General features: G+C 39.4%; 1 protein-coding gene across 7 annotated transcripts in view; it reads left to right on the top strand.

Moving 5' to 3' along the window:
- The window catches only part of MID2 (midline 2), a 98,560-nt gene extending 78,025 nt beyond the window's left edge, over positions 1-20,535 (top strand). For 6 of the 7 annotated variants that reach the window (XM_057718512.1, XM_057718514.1, XM_057718510.1 and 3 more), the window contains exons 5-10: positions 249-397; positions 9,053-9,180; positions 10,286-10,519; positions 16,985-17,146; positions 18,599-18,806; positions 20,015-20,535. In XM_057718512.1, coding sequence (XP_057574495.1) covers positions 249-397; positions 9,053-9,180; positions 10,286-10,519; positions 16,985-17,146; positions 18,599-18,806; positions 20,015-20,417 — 1,284 coding nt within the window. In that variant the 3' untranslated portion in view covers positions 20,418-20,535. The remainder of the gene's footprint in view (positions 1-248; positions 398-9,052; positions 9,181-10,285; positions 10,520-16,984; positions 17,147-18,598; positions 18,807-20,014) is intronic. The other variant, XM_057718508.1, reaches the window with a different exon arrangement.
- The last annotated feature ends 211 nt before the right edge of the window (positions 20,536-20,746 follow it).

Here is a 20,746-nt window from a genome sequence, read left to right as displayed (position 1 = left end):
AAGTAGGTAACCTGGAGTATACGACTGAGTGTGTTGCAGGGTAAGTAAGTGGGTCGTAGGTGGGAGGAGGAGGTGGCAAAACAGACATGGCAGGTAGGGTGAGAAGGTGAGTGGTTAGTACAGGGACCACGGGATATGAATAGGTCTTATTTTTAGAATCACGGCAGCAGATCTCCTTCATGTTGTTTTATCGTTTTTAATTAACCACTGGATGCGTTATCTTATTATTCTTTTGCGAATTCTTTAAGGTTATGAAACTGAGAAAGTTGGCACAGCAGGTTGCTAATTGCCGCCAGTGTCTTGAACGGTCAACAGTACTCATCAACCAAGCAGAGCATATCCTGAAAGAAAATGACCAGGCACGGTTTCTCCAGTCCGCAAAAAATATTGCTGAGAGGTGAGTTCCTTATGTTCCTTCAGCATGCCTCTTCTTCTGAAAAGGGGCCAGCTTAAAGTCACTTAATTCTGTTCAGGCATGTATCAATGTGTAGCAGCTGCCACCTAAAGATTTTACCAGCTGGCTAGTTACTAAGCCTCAGTGTGGTAGATTGTCCTGTGGGTTTCTGGCGCCCTTCTCGCTATCTCTGTAGCCTACCAGTTCTTCTAATGCACAGCCAACCACGTGCCCTAGCGATGCCATAGCTCTCTGCTGCCCACTCAGTGCTGGAGCTTTCTATGTTGATGTTGGTGTTGGTGTAGAGGCAGAGAAACTTTTGGCCGTGTAGATTTGCATCTTACCTGGTGGCCCAGTGGCTAAGAATCCACCTGCCAATGCAGGGGACAGGAAGATCCCACATGCTACGGAGCAACTAAGACCGTGAGCCACAACTACTGAGCCTGCGCTCTAGAGCCCGCAAACCACAACTATTGAGCCCATGGGCCACAACTACTGAAGCCCACACACCTAGAGCCCGTGCTCTGCAACAAGATAAGCCACTTCAATGAGAAGCCCGCGCACTGCAATGAGGAGTAGCCGCCCACTGCCCACGCCGCAACTAGAGAAAGCCCACATGCAGCCACGTAGACCCAATGCAGCCAAAAATAAGTAAATAAATAAATAAATAAATAATAAATTTTTAAAAAAGAAATCAAGAAGTTTGCTGTGAAGAGGAGAGAGATACGGCAATAGCTAGAATGAGTATGAGGTAGAGGAAAGTTGTGGGTATTATTTTTGTAGATAGGACAGACATGAGCGAGTTTAAAAGTAGCTGTTGGTCAACTAGAGATGGGGCAAAATTGAAGCTATGGAAAAAAGAAGGTATGTGACCAAAGCATAAATGAAGGGACATCTCTTCCATTTAACCAGAGGGAAGATGGAAGTAATGGATGTAGATGTCAGTATGCCCAGCAGTTTGGTGTGAGAAATTTGAGGAATTTATCGTTTCATATCTGCCCCTCTCTCTATAAAACAGGAGGCAAAGTCACTTGCTGAGCATGAGCAGGAAGGTAGCAGGGTTCTCTAGCTTTTTGAACATATGGAATACAGTTATAATAATTGCTATCATGTCTAATTCTAATATCTGGGTCAGTTTCAACCAGTTGCTTTTTTCTCCTCATTATGGGTTTTATTTTCTTGCTTCTTTGCATGTCTGGTTATTTTTTATTGGATGCCAAACATTGTGAATTTTATCTTATTGGGTGCTGTATATTTTTGTATTCCTATAAATATTCCTAAATTTTGTTCTGGGACACAGTTTAGTTACTTGAAAATAGTTTGTTCCTTTCAGGTCTTGCTTTTAAGATTTGTTAGGTGTGATCAAAGCAGTGTTTAGTCCAGGGGAAATTTTTCTCCAGTACTGAGGCAAGACCCTTCTGAGTACGCTACCAAGTCCCCCATGAATCATGAAAATTTCTGGTCTGGCTGGTGGGAACATACACTATTCCTGGCCCTGTGTGAGCATTAGGGTTTGTTCCCTCTAATCTTTTTGGGTAGCTCTTTCTCTGGCATTCGGCAGTTTTGTCATATGCATGTGTTGATTAGTATTTTATTGAATACTAGAGGCAGACCCTCTCAAGGTCCCAGAATTCTCTCTGTGCAGCTTTCTCCTCTCTAGTGCTTTGCCCTGTGAACTCCAACCAACTTAGTTTCCTTGGCTTCACAGCTCTGTGTTCTTAATTAGGGACTCCATCGGGCTCCACCTGATTTCCCCTTCATGTACCAGTTTATTCCCTTAATTTTGCTGCAACAAATTTTCCCATAGCTTCCTAAGAAAGAGTACAAGGGAAATAAATTTTTGAGAATTTTTTGTTTAAAGAATATTTTAAATTTATTTTTTAATTTGATAGGTTGGAAATAAATTTTCCTGATAATTTTGAAGGCATGGCTCTATTGTCTCCTAACTTCCACTGCTATTTGATTCCTGATCTTTTGAATGTGACCTATATTTTAAAATCTGAAGCTTTGAAGGTCTTTTCTTTAATCAACTTTTTCTGAAATTTCACCAAGATATGCCTTGGTGTGGGTCTTTTATTATTCATTTTTATTTTTATTTTATTTTATTTTTTTATTTTTTTTGAGGTACATCAAGTTCAATCATCTGCATTTATACACACATTCCCATATTCCCTCCCTCCCTTGACCCCCCCCCCCATTTTATTATTCATTTTTGTTGGGCATTAAATGAGTCTTTCCAATTTGAAAACTACTGACTTTTAGTTCTGGGAAATTGTCTTTTATTATTTGCTAATGACTTCCTCCCCTTCTCTCTTCTCTCTTTCTGGGGCTCTGATTAGCCAGATTTTGGACGCCCTAGATTTTCCCTCTAATTTAAAAAAAATCTTCTATCTCCTATTTTCCATCACTTTATCTTCTTGGTCTAAGATGTTTCCTTAATTTTTCATCCAATCCTTGTATTCAAATTTTAATTTAAGCATTCATATTTTTATTTATAAGAGCTTTCTTGATCTTTGCTTCCTTTTTTAGCATTCTGTCCTTGCTTTATGTATACAAACTATTTATCTTCCTGATGATATTAATGATCATTAAAAGAGTTTTATTCTAAACTGCATTGTCTTGGTTTCCTCCACGTTCCTTTTCCCTGTTAGTTTCTGTCTTTCCCCAGATGTTTGGGGAGCATTTCACTGCCTGTTTGAATTTAAGACTAAAAGGTGACTGGAAGACCTGAGGGGGTGGGAACAGTTTGTTGCTTCGTGAACTTTGCTATAGGATTATAAGGCGGAATGCCAGATTTTTATTGAGTGGACCCCAAGTGTCAATTCCGTAGATGTTTTCTCTCGGGTCAGTTACCCCTGGAAGGAATCCACCAATCTCCTGCTTCTGGAGGAGAATGAAGGGTACAAGTCTGGCTGCCACTATTCCAGGAGCCAAGCAAGGAAAGGGTTCTAAGACTACTTTTAGTATGGCATCAGGATGAGAGAGGGATAGTCTCTGGTTGAGTGGATCTGGTGATCTTGCTGTTCCTCATGCAAACTTTCAACTGTCTGTGACACTAAATCAGCTTCATGTTTGTTGGCTTCCCCATTCAGCTTTCTCTGTTCTGTTGTTGGTTACCACTCATCCATCCCTTGCTAGTTTCCAAACATTTGTTGACAATATCTTACTTGCATCTCTTTTTCCATTCTCTTTGTCTTGGTGGGTTTATGATTTTTTATTTGTCATTTCAGTGGGATTTTATGAGAGCAGAGATAAAACATATATTTAAACCACTGTATGTAATCATGCCCATTCACTCTTCAACTCTCTGAAATGTCTTCTGCCACCACCATACTATTGAAAGTGTTGTTTTCAAGGTCACCAAATGAATACCTTGTTGCTAAATTATAATAGACTTTGTTTTATCTTAGTGTTTCATCTTACTTGATCTCTCAGCAGCCTTTGTCCCTTCTGACCATTTTTACTTGAAATTTCTCTGCCCTTAGCTTGAGATCACTCCTGGTTTTTCTTCCTACCTGTCTGGTTTCATTTGCTTTGTGAGCAACTCTTCCTTGACCTATTCCTTTAGCGCTGTTGTTCTCTGTGATTCTGTCTTAAGCTGTTCTCTTTTTATCACTACACATTCTCCCTGTTGCAGACTTGTAGCTCCTAGGGCTTCAGTTACCATCTAGCTGTTGATGATTCCCAACTCTCTCTATCTAAATCTTATTTTCATGGGCTCAGGTATAGCTTATGTGGTAGGAGAAATAGATGGCTAACTATGTGGTATGGCTTGAGAATCATGTATGCAATCTAAATATCTTTCTCACTGGTCTCTCATAGGGTCTGAAATTCTTCTCCACAATTATTCATTGTAATGTATTAAGAACCAAGACTTCAGTTAAAATGAAATTTTAACTGGGAGAATTATTCCGTCCCCCTTACAAATGGCACTTAATTGTAATGTCCCTAATAGAGATCAGAGCCTTGAGAGATAGCTTAACAGTGTTGTGATATCAATGTTGAGAGATAACAACAATGAGAGATAACAATGTTGTGTTTTGCTTAAAGGCAGAAACACTGACACATACACACATACACAAATACATGTACATCAATGTCGTTTTTATCTCATCCTTAACCTTCCAGCCACTGTTAACATTTGGGAGTATAAATATATTATATATATATATATATATATCTCACAAACGTAAGGTCATGCTGTGTATATATATATATATATATATATACTGCATTTTACCCTATGTTTGAAATGTAACAATATATCACAAACTTTCTCCTGTCATTGGATATTTTTTTTACAACCTGGACTTTCAGTGGCCTTATAGTGTTTCATCTTTTGATGTATAGCACATTACTTAGCTCAGTCCCCATTGTTAGACAGCTAGGTTACATACAGTGTGTTGAGTGCTCTTGCAGTTATATCTTTGCATACATCTTAGTTATTTCTGTAGTAAAAAATTTATGAAGTACTTAGAGAATGGGATGTCCAGTTTGCAAGTGGGAACCTCTGTGTAGCGTGTGATGAAAAAATTATTTTATTTTATTTTTTTACAAATTTATTTATGTTTTTATTTATTGGCTGTGTTGGGTCTTCATTGCTGTACGTGGGCTTTCTCTAGTTGCAGCGAGTGGGGGTTACTCTTCATTGCAGTGCATGGGCCTCCCACTGTGGTGGCTTCTCTTGTTGTGAAGCACAGGCTCTAGGTGTGCAGGCTTCAGTAGTTGTGGCATGTGGGCTCAGTAGTTGTGGCTCACGGGCTTAGTTGCTCCACCGCAAGTGGGATCTTCCTGGACCAGGGATTGAACCTGTGTCCCCTGCATTGGCAGGCGGATTCTTAACCACTGTGCCACCAGGGAAGCCTGAAAAAATTATTTTAAAATGATTGATGTTGAGAAGGGCAAGAAGATTTTTGTTCTGAAGTGTTCCCAGTGCCATACCATGGAACGGAGAGGCAAGCACGAGACTGGGCCAAATTTCTGTGGTCTACTTGGGTGAAAAACAGGTCAGGTCCCTGGATTCTCTTACACAGATGCCAACAAGAACAAAAGCCATCACGTAGGGAGAGGAGACATTGAATGGAGTATTTGGGGAATCCCAGGGAAGTACATCCCTGAAACAAAAATGATCCTTGCTTGTATTAGAAAAGCAGAAAGGATAGACTTGATAGCTTATCTCAAACAAAGCTACTAGTGAGTAATATTTCGCCACTGCCTTATTTAATACCAAACAGAAATAGCTCATGACTTTTTTATGTGTACCAGATTTAAATTGATCTCATACACCAGAATTCAGATCATGAATGGCTGATAGGATATTTCTGTTGGCCAGTCATGAGTTAAATAAGATTGGCTTGTGACTAAATGAATATGATCAGTTTTATGAATTTTGATAGTAATTCCAGTTCAGCAAGTGTCATCACTATTTTTCCCTTCTAAAGATATGATTGGACCTGATTAATAATGTTCAACTTTTCACAGAGGTGGTGAATGCCATCTCAAAACCTATAGGATATTGGGTTTAGATTTATATAACTGACTATATTAATATATTTAAATACTAAGGAAATTCCTTCACTGTCTCATCGAACAGAGTAAGACTCACCTGTGCTTCAAGCTGTGTTCATTAGCCTGTTAAGGCAAGGACTGAAGATAAGCTGGCAATGTCCACTTTCTCTTTTTGGTCTTAACTATGCCAATTTAATTAAAATTCTCTGTATCTAAAATTTTGCCTTCTAGTCAATGAAAGGCATTTTAGTCTGGTTTATGTATAATGCCAAATAAAGAATAGTTAATACTTACATTTTTATAAATAATCTATAAGGTCAGCTTTTTTAAAATTCAGCATGACGAGATACAGTAGCAAATTTTGCTTGTGAATTCTTCACCAAGTCAGACCAAGTTATAATTCAGGATTGACTTTTAAACAGCTATCCAAAAACACATGCAACTGTAGAAATACTGTATATGTGTGATTGATAACGGTGCTTTTGCCAACTCATTAGAAGGATTAAAATAGAGGAGATATACCATCAGCACACATTTTGTAAATTATGTGTTCATAAGGCTTAAGAATTAAAACCGAAATCACAGATCAAAAAAATTTTACGAAGTAGAACTGTGATGTCAAAGAATATTTATATTTTAAGCTATCTTGATATGTAATGCTAAATTTGGCCTCCAAAATTTAAATCATTTTGAAGAGGAAAGTTAGAAACTTACACTCAGCTAAAAATAGCTCCATGCTTGTTTTGCTTTTATGAAATATACTTGCTGCCCCGAGAAAAACAGGATGACCTAACAATCCAATGTAACTTAAAGATGTTTTGCTAAAAAAATGGAATGTTCTGCACCTGCTCTTGTAAATTTCTGTTTGGAAACTTCCATGCTCTGTAAACATGTGCACTATAAAAGTAAAGCTCACCCTGAGCTCCGGGCCCAGAACTTTGGAGTGTTAGCTCCTCTGGGGCCGCCGGCTTAATAAACCTGAGTTCTCCAACCCTCCGAGTGTGGTGCTTGGTTTCTTGACGGACTGATTTCTGCAACAATTTCAGTTCTAATAAAAATATGTAGGCATTATTTAATATAGACATAAAAACCTCCTAGAGTGTCTTTATTTATAATCATAAATGCTATCTTTTTTTAAATTAATTAATTAATTTTATTGGCTGTGTTGGGTCTTTTTTATTTTTTTTGCTGTGCACGGGCTTCTTTTAGTTGCAGTGAGTGGGGGCTACTCTTCGTTGTGGTGCGCAGGCTCCTCATTGCCGTGGCTTCTCTTGTTGCGGAGCATGGGCTCTAGGCGCATGGGCTTCAGTAGTTGCAGCACATGGGCTCAATAGTTGTGGCTCACAGGCTCTAAAGCGCAGGCTCAATAGTTGTGGTGCACGGGCTTAGTTGCTCTGCGGCACGTGGGATCTTCCTGGAGCAGGGATCGAGCCCGTGTCCCCTGCCTTGGCAGGCGGATTCTTAACCATTGTGCCACCTAGGAAGCCCTATCTTTTTTTTAAGCTCTTTATTGGAGTATAATTGCTTTACACTGTTGTGCCAGTTGCTATCTCTTTTTAATTTACATTTCTTTGATTTTTCATGTAGTTGGGCTTTTTAATATATTTGTTGGCTATTTGTTTTCATGTGTTATGAATTAACTTTCTGTTTTATTTGTCTACACGTCTCCTGTCATCACTTTACTTTCTGCTCATTCCCAGACACCTTAAAATCTGATCTGCCTCTAGTTTTGACCCCTTCCAGTCCATCCACTGCAGCTGGAGTATTGTTCTTGAGACATAAATTTGAGCACATCACTCCTCTGCCTAAAATGCTTCAGTGGCTCTCATTGTATCAGTCTTTCATTTGTTTATCCTGGCCTGAATGTTATTCCTGAAACATCTCTGTTTTCAGAAACAGCCAAAAGCTATTGTGGGTAGATGTGTAACAGAGTATCCATGCCTGAACATATGTATTTATTTACCTCCTCATCCCCTTACAACTAGTTCACTATACAAATTTCCTGTCTGGTCTTCCTACATTCAGTGCCTCTTCTCTCCACTCTAACATGCATATTGTTGCCAGGTTAATGTTTCTTTCCATCCTGTTATTTGCATGCCCAAGGATCTTCATTGGCTCTGATTCAGGTCTGGCACAGGCCCTTAACCATGTATATTTTGATCAAAGCTCAGAGATAATTCTGATGTAGAACAATAGTTTAGAATTGCTGAAGTATGTAACAGTATACCTTAATTTTTTTTTTTTAAAGCAACTGTCTACATGGTTAAGGGTATAAAGTTTAGAATCCAATGAACATGGGTTCAGCTATATTTCTTTTTTTTTTATTCTTGTGTGACCTTGAGCAAGTTCCTTAACCTTTCTATGTCTCATTTACAAAATGGAAATAACCTTTGCTACACAGTGCGATGGTAAGGAGTAACTTAGATAATGTATGTAAAGTGTATGCATGGTGTCTTATGTATACTAAATGCTCAATAAGGTTAGCACTTATGTTGATGTTAGTCATTCAGTCATTCATTTAACAATTACTCATTCATTATGTGTCCAGCACTGTGCTAGGGACCATGGAAGATTATAAGAGGTACAGAATATGGATCCTGCTCTTAAGACTCTTAGAATTAGTTGGGGAGGTAAAACTAGCATAGCATTATACAATTAGAGAATAATAAAACTAAATGTAAATGTTATAAAAGATCAAACAAAGTATGGTGTTTGGGCAAGGTTTTAACCAAGCCCCAGCATGCTGGCTTGTTGATTAGCATTAAAAAAATAGGCGGGGGAGGGGGGAGAAAAAATTTTCTCAAACTGCTCTTACCAAGCCTTCAGAGGTCTAGTTTTGATGCTGCCTGCCAGATGGAAAGTGATGCAGAGGGGAAAGAATCCTGTATTTACTTCTCCAAATTAAGACAGGATGGGGGAGTGTGTTTGAGGGGTGAACATATGTGAATAAATGTGGTATAACCCTTAATTGGTTCCTGATGATTAAAATTTAAATGGTTTCCATTGGAAAAGCACAAATATTATATTTTTCACTTAATGAATCGAGCCCTACCAGTCATTTATTTTCACCCTGTTAAACCAGAAATCAAACATTGGATAAAGGTTGCAAACCTATTTTGATGTATATTGATGTACTTTTCTCTCTTCCAGGGTCGCTATGGCAACTGCATCTTCTCAAGTTCTGATTCCAGACATCAATTTTAATGACGGCTTTGAAAACTTTGCTTTAGATTTTTCCAGAGAAAAGAAACTGCTGGAGGGGCTAGATTATTTAACAGGTGTGAAAATACTGTGCTTTCCTTTCCGTTTTAGTCCTTTTCTTTTGGTGTGCTTTTACTTTAAAATAATCTGAAAAGGGCAGTATTAATCATGAAAATGCTTTTATAATCTTTAAAATGATACATGTATCGTTTTAGATAGAATATCTTTTAGTTCATGTGACAAAAAAGAGAAATGATTTGTCAAATATTTCCAGGGACAGAATGGGTATACATACCATCCCTACTTAAAAGGGAAAAACAAGAAATTGCTGATGGTTTTCTCCTTAGGAGCCTGTCAGTAATATAATGTCTCTTGTTTTAGGGGTAGAACTCAGGTGGTAATTAAAGAGTATTACAGAATGTCTCACATGGGTACAGGTACCACCCAAATGGTTGTAAGGAAATTTAGGAATTAGCAGATTAGGAAGAAAAATGTAAGAAATATTGGACTTGCAGGGAATTTTCGAAAATGGGGGAGACAACCACTCTGTTAAAAATACTGACTACCTTCAGGATTGTTGAATGATCATTTCATGAGAAAATATACACACACAGTAACTTTGTGTTTGTAGGTATCTTTGTTACTCTAGTAAAATAGCTGTCATTTATTGAGCATCTACTTTATGCTAGACACTGTGTTAATTTTATATCATGATCCTTACAACAAATCTGTGAGGTAATTATCATCCCCATTTCACAGATGAGGGCACTCATATTAATTTGCCCAATTAACCCCTATTAATACCGCCAAAATATATATCACACAACTTATTTTGAAATAAAAAGAAATAGGTCGAAGGTCATGTAATAAGGAAACATGTGACCACTTTGCTCTAATATCTACATATGTGTTAACGCAGGCAGATGATTGATGGGCAATCATCTCAATAACTTAGGCTTAGATCTTTGCCTAAAATACCTTTACCATTGAAGCAAAAGTGGTTTGGGGGAACCTGAGGTCTCAGCGCTTGGCTTCAGGTTGCATGGTACATGCAACGTAAAGTATCTTATCAAGAAAACCTCCTTTCCATGAGATGTTGGGTTGGGCAGCAAGAGTAACGATTGTAAGATTCCAGAACAGAGAGGATGCTTTCCTTACCTTCTTTTCCATCTTTCCTTACAGCCCCAAACCCACCATCTATCCGAGAAGAACTCTGTACTGCTTCCCATGACACCATCACAGTGCACTGGATCTCGGATGACGAGTTCAGCATCAGCTCCTATGAGCTTCAGTACACCATATTCACTGGCCAGGCTAACTTCATCAGTAAGTCATGGTGTAGTTGGGGCCTGTGGCCAGAGATAAGGAAATGTAAGGAAGCAGTAAGCTGCTCAAGATTGGCCGGGGCGCCACGAGGCAAGTGTTTGTAAGACATGTGAGGTTGTTTAGCATAGCGTTTTGCAGATGGTGCAAGCTCCGCCGGGGCATTGCAAAGACCTTACTGATGGGGGACAAGCAAGTTGTGTACTTCCTTGCTGGGCAGTCCCTGGGGCCCCTCCCATTTGTTGATGTAACCCTTAGCCTTTCCTCAGTTCATCCATGTCACTCCACTGTCCCAAATCAGAACACAGCTCAGAATTCGTTCCTCAGTAGCTAAGCCACCATCATTGCTGATTCTCTGTGTGTGAACATCTCTCTCCTTGGCTCTTCTTCCACTTCATCATCGTGGTACAGTACATTACATTCAAAGACTACCACTTCCGTTACCGTGCCTATTTGTATCAGTGAATAAGTGAAGCGACAAGCCTCCTGCCTCTGTCACTCTTCCCTCTACCCCTTCTCCCTTTCCTCCAAGAATCACACCAAATATAAACTGGCCCATCAGTGGGCCACCAAGTGAAAGACGTTTGCAAAGCAGTCATTTAGCTCACGTTTTGGTTTCACCTTCCGGTGAACTGGAGCAAGACAAGGCAGTAGGATCTTAACTAGAGCTGCAAGATCCCCTCAGTGTGCTGGGGAAAATGGCAATGAGAGCAGAATTAGAGCTGGATTCAAGATTGGAACTGATTTCGCACCCTAAGGTTGCATGTGCGTAGCTGCAAATTAGTATTTTCTTCTTACCTTGTGTTTGTGCTTCTGTGTCTGACTTCACAGACCTGCATGAGAGGAATTTTTCCAACGAAATCCTCCTGGTAGGCTTCCTTTTCCCATCTTGTGACAATTTAGGGCCACGTGATGGGGTGGGGAGGTAAGAGGACATTGGGGCTCAAACTCTAAAAAAACACTTGCCTCGTGCAGCTCCAACCTAAGCCACTTGGCCCTGGTAGCTGCATTCCTGGGTGTCTCTTCAGGTTGTGAAGTTGCAAAAAGCTAAGGCCTCCCCAACATGCTTGTTCGCAGTTGTCTCCGCTGCTGTGGAAAGTCTTAAAGCCGGTGACTGTGCTTCTCTTTCCTGATACGGGGAGAGCAGTGGTCTCTCAGGAGTTGAGAATAAGTCCAAGAAGTGACAACGATCAAAAGGCTGTCACCTCTACTTTCAAGGATACATAGTCCTTTGTAAAGAAAAGCTTAAAGGATAATTCTTAATAGTGATAGGACCGTAGCATCTTAGAATTGGAAGGGACCTCAGACGTCATCTAGTCAAATCTTCCCTTCTAACAGATACCCTGTAGGTGATTGTCCTGTCCCTGCTCAAACATTTCCAGTGATGGGTAGCTGAATTCTAGAAAAAACAACCCATTCAGCTGTTGTGTAGCTATAAATAATTGTCAGTGCTTCCTTATAAAAGACCTAAGACTTCCTCCTAGTGAATAATAATAATAATTTGGATACATATTATGCTTTTCCATTTACAGACACTCCCATATATGTTATCGCATTTGGTTCTCATGACTTCTTCCTTAGCCTATGACATAAATGATATTAATTCTATTTTATAGACGTAGAAACCAAGGCTCAAGTTAAATGAGTTGTCCAAGGTCACAGAGCTACAAACTGATGGAGTCATTATTTGAACCCAAGCCTGTCAGACTTCAAGTTTCATGCTTCTTGAATTAAAGCAGCTACCAGTTAGTCCTAGTCCACTGAGAATAGCTGAATTCCTATTCTTGTGTATTAGCTGATGCCCCTTTGCCACGTACCTTTTTGCCAGCAGCCACGTTGACTGCTGTGAGCATATAGTCAGCTGAAATCCCCAGGCATTCCAAATCCTATTTCTATACCATTGAATGTCTAAACTGAAATAGAGCATCTTGAATTTATTGCTATGACATTTTGTCTGTTAGTTCTGACTCCTCATTCCAGCCTAGCAAAAAATTCTTTTGTATGTACTTTCTGCCTTCCAATATTTTTACTTCCCCTCCCAGCCTGCCTTCTATGTCTTCCCTCTTTGACCATTAATAGAAAAGTAGAATAGGACAGGGAGAAAGGCAGAGCCCTGAAGCAAAATTTTGGATGGTGATGGGCAGATAAGTTGAAACTAGTTTACTAGAAATAAATATTCATGAAAATTCCGGCCCTGTATGTCCGGTCTGGCCTGCCACTGTTGACCGAACCCTGGTTGTGAGAGCTACTTTCCCCTGAGGTTTTCCTATATTTTCTCTTTTTAAAAACCACTTTATTGAGGTATAATTAACATATAAAAAGTTGTCCATCAACAGATGAATGGATAAAGGAAATGTGGTATATACACAAAATGGAATATTATTAAGCCTTTAAAATGAAGGAAATCCTGCCACATGCAATAACATGGATGAATCTGGAGGGCATTATGCTAAGTGAAATAAGCCAGACACAGAAGGACAAATACTACGTGATACCACTTATATGAAGAATCTTAAAATAGTCAAGCTCCACATTTTCTTTAACCAGAAATTTCTTCCTTGCTGGTTAGAATTTTGTCTGGAGAAGTAGTTCTTATTTTTCTCAACTTTCCTCCTTTATTTTAAACTTTCTCCCCACTTTATGTAAGATTTGAAATGGTCACAAGCCGATAATGTTTCAGATGATGCTGTTAGCTGAATGAGAATTCCAACAGATGTTTGGGTAATGGTCTTCCCCATTACTGTATATCTTTACTTCAGTTTTGTGTTTTGCATTATGAAAGCACTGGCTATATAACCTCTACCTGGCCAGGCACTCTATAACATACTGCCACAAAGATGTAGCTTCTGTTTCCCCTCATTTTCATTCTCATACAAATGCTCTCCGTTTATACTCAGGTTCATGGATTTCCATATCATGGTCTTTCCCTTTTGAACAAGGTGTATACTTCCATTACGACAATTCAGTGGTAAACCCCATCTAAGTCTCAGTGATACCCAGGGGGTCATATATATTTACCTTTTCAAAATTTAGACATGATTTCAAAATTACAGAAGAGTTGCAAGACTAGCATAAAGACACCCATATGCTCTTAACCCAGATTCACCTACTGTTAATATTTACCCCATTTCCTTTATCATTTGCTAACATTCTCTGTTTCTATTCATCTTTTTCTGAACCATTTGAAAGTAAATTGCATACATCATGGCCTTTCACCCCTAAATTCTTCAGTGTGTGTTTCCTAAGAATAAAGAAATTCTCTCATGTATCCACAGTACAGTTATCAACTTTAAGAGACAGGACGTTGATACAGTACTTTTAACTAATTCACCATTCATATTCCAGTCTTGACAGTTGACCCAATAATACGCTTTATGACATATAAAGAACCCAATATTGTCCTATATAGTCTAGGATCAGGAATTGGACTTAATTGTCATATTTCCAGCATCCTTTAATCTGGAACATTTTCTCAGCCTTTCTTTGTCTCTAATGACATTGCTGTTTTTTAAAGTGCCTTTTTATTTGTTTATTATGCTGTTCCTTATTTTGAGTTTGTCTGATGTTTCCTCGTGATTATATTCAGATTATGCATTTACGGCTGGAAGACTATGTAAGAGATGTGTTCTCCTTAGGCTATCACATCTGGAGACACGCAATGTGTACTTGCCCTTCATTGGTGATGCTAATTTTGATCACCTGATCAAAGATGTTGCCTGATTTCTTCTCTGCATAGTTACCATTTTTACTTTTGCAACTAATAAGCAATCTCTGCAGTGATGCTTTAAGACCATGAAAATATCCTGCTTCCTCATCAAACCCATCCCACCCCCATCCCTGTTTTAGCATCAGTCAATAATTCTCCCCTGGTCCAATCTTTACTCTGATGATGGCAAAATAATGATTTTCCAACTGAGCATCCCCTTCCACATTTACAGGTTGCCACTCTGCATTCTACTGTAAGCAAATGTCTCACCCGTCATTTGTTTATTTATTTATATTTTTACTTCTCAGTATGGACTCATGAACTCTGTTTCCAATGGTTTATAATTCTTTACTGCCCTTCTTTATTTTGGTACTCAGATTACTCAAATTTAGCCAGCGGGAGCCTTTTAAGTGGACTCCTGGGTCCTTATATTCTTCCATCATTTTCTCGAGCACTTCCTTACTTTTCAGCATAACAAAATGTAGGCTCATTTTGACCATACCCTGCCCCAGCCTTGAAATCAGCCATTTTTTCCTGCTCCCTTTTAGTGGGAGAATGTTATTACAGACCAAAACCTGGGGGGTACTAGAAGTATCCACATATACCCATATACATATATATATTCACAATATACGTACACACATACTTAACATAGGGGCAATACATATGCACATACACATGCATGTACATATTTTAGAAATCATGAGTTCATACCAACATCTCCAATTCCACGCCATCCCCACAGCTTCTTTCTTACCATCCCCCATTTCATACGTTCCTACTCCCACAGTGAGAACCCTGGCTCCCAACAACATCTACACGTATACTCACTTGCTCAACCCCATAACATATCTGCACAAACAAACAATACTTGAGGATTTGTTTACAGTTCTCCTCTTGCCCTTTGCTGTGATTGTTTACATCTGAAATGCAGGTGGCTTCATTTGTTTCAGTTTGCCTTCAGTTGTAGACCCCATTGTTCCCATCCATATTGATGCCATTTAAATATTTTGAATTTGTAAAACAACAATTTTTCCAAAGGGAAGAAGTATACAAAAAAGGTATATTCCGAGACGTGTCATTCTCTCCTGTATCCTTCTAATTCTCTCCCTCCACCTCCATCCCTTATAGGTATCCAGTATCATTATTTTCTGTTTCTTCCTTTCTGTTGTTGTTATTGTTTTTTCAATCTAAGCAAATCTGTGTATGTTTTCTTACTTGCCTTTCTCGCAAAAAAAAAAAAAAAGTAGCACACTACATGTACTGTTTCGCAATATTCTTTTTTAAATTAACAGTATGTCTTAGAAATTGCTCTATTATCAGTTGATAGAGATCGTCCACCTTTTTCTACAGCTGCATAGTACTTCATTGTGAAGTTTGTTTGGCTTTTTGGTTTTTTGTTTTGTATTGTTAGAAGTATATCTGGAAGATCATATATTTCCCTCTTAGTATTAATTAATGTGCAGCTTACGATTCATACTGTGCATTGATACATAGGCAACCGAGCCCTCAAACATTTTTCCTGGCCCTCATCCTTATGTCTTTTCATGAGAATCACTTAACATTGCCACCAATTATTCTTTTTATAGCATATCTGTTTGCAGCCCATTATGCTTCTTTTTCTAGTTTTAATTTAGACTTTTGCTGCCGTCCTCCCAAATTAATAAAACCCTCCCCATCATATGTCTTTCAAATCACTTACTATTATTTCCAATTTTTAACCTCACTAAATCCTTTGCTAGAGCTGCATAGAAAGGACTAAACTCACCGCTCATTTTCCCTGCCCTTTCTTTTCCATCCTCTGCTAGAATTATGGTTAAAAAGTGGTAAACTGACTGAAAAGCAGATAACAGAAACGTCTAAAATTCACAGACTAGAATGTCGATCCCTTTCTTAGTAAAAGTTAGCCAAATACATGTTTTTAGTTATGTACACTTTCTCTGTTTAAGTCAATGTTTATGGTCTAAAGAGTTTCAAAAGCAGAAACCTAGATCTCTGATCCCTTTCTCTACTTGGGAGGGAAGAAGGTTCCAGACAACAGTGTGTTTCTGGACCACCCAACCTCAAATGAGTATTGGAATCAGAACCAGGAAAGGGTAAAACTGGATAGTGTCAGCTGAAGAGATGATATTTTGCTTTGACTGTCATGTCATCTCCTTGGCTTCCCTGTGACACCTTGGAGCCCACCAAGATTGGAAGTAAAAGTGAGGATGGTGTGGGAGAGTTGAATCATAAGCCCTGAAAGCTTCACTACCTTGCAAGGACAAAGGAACATTGTTGTTTGCTCCATGAATTGTGACGTAGTGGAGAAAGCACTGGACTAGGATTAAAGAGACCAGGGTTCTACTCTCAGCACCATCCCCAGCTTTCTGTGGCCTTGGGCAAGTCACTTTTCTTCTCTCTATCTTAGTTTCCTATTTGTAAAATGAGGGAAATCCAGTGTCTAGTTGTCCTTTTGGCTCTGAGATTCCATGTAACTGTGCTCTGCTCCACCTATTTGAGGTCAGACTCAGATCTCAGAGGGTTGGACCTTTGGGGTAAAGACCTAGAGACGCCATGAAAGAGATGATTCTGTGATTTTGTATAGAAGCTTTCCTGTATTATTTGGCAGCAAATTGAAGTAACCTGACTTTCACTAGTGGTTACATTCAATCACCAGAAGCAAGGAGCCTGGCATAAGCTTAGCTCCATGGGAGGAAAGAAGCAGAGGAGGTTCATCTCACTATGTCTTCCATGACTCAAAAGAAAACAAAATGAAATTCACTTTTGGCGGGGCTCATGATGAATTTCCAGTGTGCTTCTCATCATCCTGTCTCTGTTACCTTAACATCTTTGCTTTCCCCACGTTGCAGGCCTGTATAATTCTGTGGATAGCTGGATGATTGTGCCCAACATCAAGCAGAACCATTACACAGTTCATGGACTTCAGAGTGGGACCCGCTACATCTTCATTGTTAAAGCCATAAACCAAGCAGGCAGCCGGAACAGTGAGCCTACCCGACTCAAAACAAACAGTACGTTGTGGTGATTCCAAAAGGAGAGAGCAGTTTTGCCCTCCATGCCAGCAAGTGCACTTAACCTGACACTGGCACCCACAGCAGTGTAAGAGGGCAGTGGCACTGGGTAGAGGAGCTGTACTGTTGGAGTCTGTGCTTTGGGCAGGGGGTTTGTTTGTGCCCCTGGGAGATATGTGGACCCAGAGATATACCTAAAACGGCTGGTGGCTTGGGAGGATATTAGTGAAGAGTTTTCCTCTGCACTCTGCCTCCATGCTTTGGGGACAATTGAGTAAAAGAGTACTGTTTGTGATAATCTGGTAAAATCTTCCTGCAAAGAAGTCATACCTGCTAGGAATGCTTTTGACTGAAAGTGACAGAAAAATCCAACTAATTTAGCTTAACAAATAGTATTTTTAAGCAAATTAAACAAATAGTATTTTTTCTCTCTCTTGCACGTAGCAAGAAGCTCGAAAGTAGGTGGTTCAGGGCTGATGCAGCAGCTCTGTGATGTCAAAAGAGACCCAGGCTTCTTCTCCTTTTGTGTGTTGGCTTATTGCCACATGGTCGCAATATGTCCACTACAACCTCTAGGTGTCATATTTCCTTTCAAGATAGAAAGAAGGGGGAAAATGTTGGTACACATGATGGCTATCCCTTTTATCAAGAAAGAAGACACTTTCCTAGAAGTTTCGCCCACCCTATCTGACTTCTGCTTCCATTTTCTCAGTCACCCCTAGCAGCGAGGGGGGCTAGGAGCTTGAGTATTTAGCTTTTCTGACTTCTCTAGTAAAAGTGGATAAGAGAGGAAAAAGTAGGGGATTGGTGTTATGTTCGTCAACAGTGTCTGCCAGCCGTGTTTTGTATTATACAGCTTTTGCCGTACCCAGCTGTTGGCTCCTAGTAACTAACTGGTTTTGTCTATGACTGTAAGGAATTATTTGTTGTGAATGATCCTACACAACAAATATTTTCTCTAATTATTGATGATACAACAGTCACTCTAACAAAGTAACCTAATTATATGTTATTTACATCCCAGTAGTTAAAGGGCAAAAATTTGTCCTGTAGTTGAGTTATTCTCAGGTTTTTTTGTTCTGCCAACAAGCAGCAATTATCTCATCTATTCCTTCACCTTGTCTCACCTCACATACTCCTTCTGCTAAAATCTGTTCAAATCCCAAACCACCCACCAGAATAAAGCAAAGTATAAAACGTATTTGAGAACAGGAGACCCTGAGAGCCCCCTTTTAACTTGATAGTCTATGAAAGGGGGTGGGCAACTTATTTTTATTTTATTGAAAACTGGCTTCTGGCCTGCTTCCTTAATATAACCCAAACACCAGTCAGCTTTCACTGACTCAAGAATGATCCTCATGTCGAGAGTCCTCTGATAGCGATAGTCCTGGAGGACAAAGATAGAATTCTTAAATACTTCCTCATGCATTTTCTTATTTCTACTTTTTTCAGGCCAACCCTTTAAACTGGATCCCAAAATGACTCACAAGAAGTTGAAGATCTCCAATGATGGATTGCAGATGGAGAAGGATGAAAGCTCTCTGAAGAAGAGCCATACCCCAGAGAGGTTTAGCGGCACAGGGTGCTATGGGGCAGCAGGAAATATATTTATTGACAGTGGCTGCCACTACTGGGAGGTGGTCATGGGTTCCTCAACATGGTAAGTGGATCCCACATTTCTTCTCTCTTCTCTCCCTTGTTGTTAGGTTCCTGGGAGATTCAATTCTATAGCACAAATGTAATCCCAGTAAGGCAAGGTTAAAAGGCATGTGATGGAAACCACCCCTAGAAAAATTTGCCACTTTTATTTTTTTTTAATTTTTTTAAGAACTTTTATTGAGGTACCGTTGACATATAATAAACTGCATATATTTAAAGTGTACAATTTGATATTTTTTTTCTTATTAGTAATGTATATATGGTAATCCCAATCTCCCAATTCATTCCCCCTCAACCCCCCTCCACTTTCCCCACTTGGTGTCCACATGTTTGTTCTCTACATCCGGGTCTCTATTTCTGCCTTGCAAACTAGTTGATTTGTACCATTTTTCTATATTCCTCATATATGTGTTAATATATGATATTTGTTTTTCTCTTTTGGACTCACTTCATTCTGTATGACAGTTTCTAGGTCCATCCATGTCTCTACAAATGTCCCAATTTCATTCCTTTTTACAGCTGAGTAATATTCCATTGTATATATGTACCATATCTTCTTTATCCATTCATCTGTTGATGGACATTTAGGTTGCTTCCATGTCTTGGCTATTGTAAATATTAAATTGCCACTTTTAAAAAAATAAAATCATGGAAAATATACTGAGCTAGGAGTTGAAAAGTACAGCACTCTAATTGCTAACTTTTTTTCTTAAGATTAATTTATTTTATTTATTTGTTGATTTTTGGCTGCATTTGGGTCTTCGTTGCTGTGTGCGGGCTTTCTCTAGTTGTGGTGAGCGGGGGCTACTTTTCGTTGCAGTATGCGGGCTTCTCACTGCAGTGGCTTCTCTTGTTGCGGAGCACGGGCTCTAGGCACTCGGGCTTCAGTAGTTGTGGCTTGCAGGCTCTAGAGCACAGGCTCAGTAGTTGTGGTGCGTGGGCTTAGTTGCTCCGTGGCATGCGGGATTTTCCCCGACCAGAGCTTGAACCCATGTCCCCTGCATTGACAGGCGGATTCTTAACCACTGTGCCACCAGGGAAGTCTTAATTGCTAACTTTTTTAAAGCTCTAGTGCTATCAATATTATGCATCTAAATGTAAACTAAGAAAGAAACATGTATTCTATTTCTTAGATATCCTATATGTAGTCTAGCATAACTCAGATCATTAATAAATGTTTATTTCTCTCTCCTTCCCACTGTGTCACAGGTATGCAGTTGGCATTGCCTACAAATCAGCTCCCAAGAATGAATGGATTGGCAAGAACGCCTCGTCGTGGGTCTTCTCTCGATGTAATAGTAACTTCGTAGTGAGACATAACAACAAGGAAATGCTGGTGGATGTGCCCCCGCAGTTGAAGCGTCTGGGCGTCCTTCTGGATTATGACAACAACATGCTGTCTTTCTATGACCCAGCTAACTCTCTCCATCTTCATACTTTTGATGTGACCTTCATTCTTCCAGTGTGTCCAACATTCACAATCTGGAACAAATCCCTGATGATCCTGTCTGGCTTGCCTGCCCCAGATTTTATTGATTACCCCGAGCGGCAGGAATGCAACTGCAGGCCTCAAGAATCCCCTTATGTTTCTGGGATGAAAGCTTGCCATTAAATTTCAAGAGAGCGTATAATTCACTGGCTCTCCAGTTCAGCAGTTCTTCCCCTCCTAAACCTCAGTTAGTGTCCGATACACAAGATACAAAAATAAAGTTCATTTGAAGCATCCAAAATAACTAGACATTATAGGTTTAATTTTTTTGCATTAAAGCTTGTATTTGAATTAATGTATTGAGTTTCTCAGAACAAATTATCTGAGTAGTCTGGGTTCAAGCCATTGGAGAGGGAATTTGAAGAATGCTTCTCTTGTCATTGGAGAATTAAAAATTCCCAGTGATTTAGGAGTATAAATGATATTGGAAGGAAATAGGGTAATTCTAGGTA

This window comes from Hippopotamus amphibius, chromosome X (genome assembly GCF_030028045.1).
Source record: "Hippopotamus amphibius kiboko isolate mHipAmp2 chromosome X, mHipAmp2.hap2, whole genome shotgun sequence".
Classification (NCBI taxonomy): domain Eukaryota; kingdom Metazoa; phylum Chordata; class Mammalia; order Artiodactyla; family Hippopotamidae; genus Hippopotamus; species Hippopotamus amphibius.
The sequence above is the reverse complement of the archived record's forward strand: the minus strand, read 5'-3'. Positions and strand labels throughout refer to the sequence as shown.